The 2,083-nt window shown below is 36.8% G+C and overlaps 1 protein-coding gene across 1 annotated transcript; it reads left to right on the top strand.

Annotated features, from left to right (window-relative positions):
* Nucleotides 1–662: 662 nt before the first annotated feature.
* Nucleotides 663–1,592, top strand: LOC306748075 (olfactory receptor 11H6-like; the record flags this gene model as incomplete). The annotated part of the gene is made up of 1 exon (XM_079231198.1): nucleotides 663–1,592. The coding sequence occupies one exon, from the start codon at nucleotides 663–665 to the stop codon at nucleotides 1,590–1,592; it is 930 nt and encodes a 309-aa protein (XP_079087324.1).
* Between the last annotated feature and the right edge of the window lie 491 nt (nucleotides 1,593–2,083).

Genomic DNA, 2,083 nt, shown 5'->3' with positions numbered 1-2,083 from the left:
AGGTAAGGATGAGAAATGAGTGTCTATAATCAACTTGGTCATGATTGAGCCTACTGGTGTAACTTCAGGCCACGCACAATGAAGGTTGTATGTGAGCTTGGCAGCGGTTTAAGATGAACAGCCCAATCTGTGGCAGAATCAACTAGAATTACAACTGGAGAGCCTCTGCAAGTGTAGGTAGACCCCATATTAGCCATTCACTTAGTGAGACCATTTAAAAAAAACTTGATCACTACAAAATAACCTGCTGATCTCTTGGTTAATTACAGCCTCATGCAACTAACAACCACAAACTACAGACTTAGGGCATTCAGGGGATGTATGGCTTATATCTGAATGATCTTTTATCATTTTTGATCAATTCTCAAGTAGTAAAAATTGTTAGAATGAAATGTGTGTAACAAATTGTTTTAAACCAAAAATTGCTAGTTGTTTGAATCACTAATCCTCAAGTGTTCCTGGACCAGTGATCAAAGTTTGAATTCCCACATGTGGAGTCGTCATAGTCAAAGCTGTTATTAATAGGTGGTTGGAGGGAGACCAGAGTCAGAGCGCACGGCATTTTACTGCTTAACGCCTTGCTCTGTAACCACTTCATGTATGTTGTGACACTGGACAGGTAAAATCTATATTTCAAAACTGTGATAATTTGTGATGATATCATGGATAATGTTTCTGTTGTAAGCATTTTCATTCTCTCTGGGATAAATGAGACAGTGAATTACAGAATTGCTATCTTTTCACTTACTTTACTGTATTACTGCATGATTTTGTTTTTCAATATCTCTATCATCATGATCATTATCTTAGATCAAAACCTACATGAACCCATGTACATCCTTTTGTGCAGTTTTTGCTTTAATGGACTTTATGGGACCACAGGTTTCTACCCCAAGCTGCTCTTCGATCTGTTTTCTTCCACTTATCAGATCTCATATGAAGGATGCCTTGTACAGGCTTTTGTCCTGTATTCATTTGCGTGCTGTGAATTATCCATTCTAGCAGTAATGGCCTACGACAGGTATCTGGCTATATGTCGACCACTTCACTACAACTCTGTCATGACAAAGAGGAGGCTCTCTCAGCTCATTTGTTTCTCCTGGCTAACACCTCTCTGCATGTTTTCCATCAGTATTCTGCTCACATCAAGACTAAAGTTATGTGGTTCAAACATTGACAGACTGTTTTGTGTGAACTGGGTAATTGTTAAACTGACCTGCTATGACGCGGACACCGTTTCAAACAACATTGCTGCATATTTTACTATGTTAATTTATTTGGCTCATGGGTTTTTCATCATTTGGACTTATATGCATATGATTAGAACTTGTGTGAGATTCAAAGATGACAGGGTAAAGTTTATACAGACGTGTGTGCCTCATTTAGTCTCTTTAGTCACATTTATCTTTGTAATACTTTTTGATTTGATGTATATGCGATTTGGCTCCACAAATTTACCTCAGAGCAATCAAAACTTCATCGCAATAGAATTCCTGCTCATTCCTCCTGTGATGAATCCTCTCATATATGGATTTAAACTGACAAAGATACGAAACAGAATTGTAGGTTTAGTTTACTTTAAAAGAAAATGACCTCCTCCACCGAGTTTAATCTCTAATTCAATCTAGCAAGAAAAACGTGATGTTTTTGTTTGAGGATCTATCATTATGTCTACATAACTGAATACGACCCTCAATATATGTTGACTAACAAAGCGTTTTACATTTTCAGTGTTTGTTGAAGATCAACAACGCAACATGTTGTGTTTAATCTGTTATGTGTATGTCTGATATGCTACATGTAACATGTATGACCAATTGGATATTTGTACGTTATGTTCCTGCATGTAATGCAATTACTGCAAACCAGGAATTGGTGCAGACATTTCAAGGGACAAAAATGATTAACTTTAAAAAAAATTTAAGAATATACTTAGTTTTACTAGACATATTTATTGTTAAGTAATTGCTCCCAGTAGAGTGCATATCTGAGACAGATGTGACTGCATTGACTCCGACTGTAATGTTTGATTCAATGAATACGAACCACAATTGTCTGACAGCGAGTGTGTCACATGTTTTTC

The sequence above is a fragment of the Taurulus bubalis genome (assembly GCF_910589615.1).
Source record: "Taurulus bubalis genome assembly, chromosome: 15".
Taxonomy (NCBI): domain Eukaryota; kingdom Metazoa; phylum Chordata; class Actinopteri; order Perciformes; family Cottidae; genus Taurulus; species Taurulus bubalis.
Note: the sequence above shows the minus strand (reverse complement) of the source record. Positions and strands in the feature narration are given on the sequence as shown.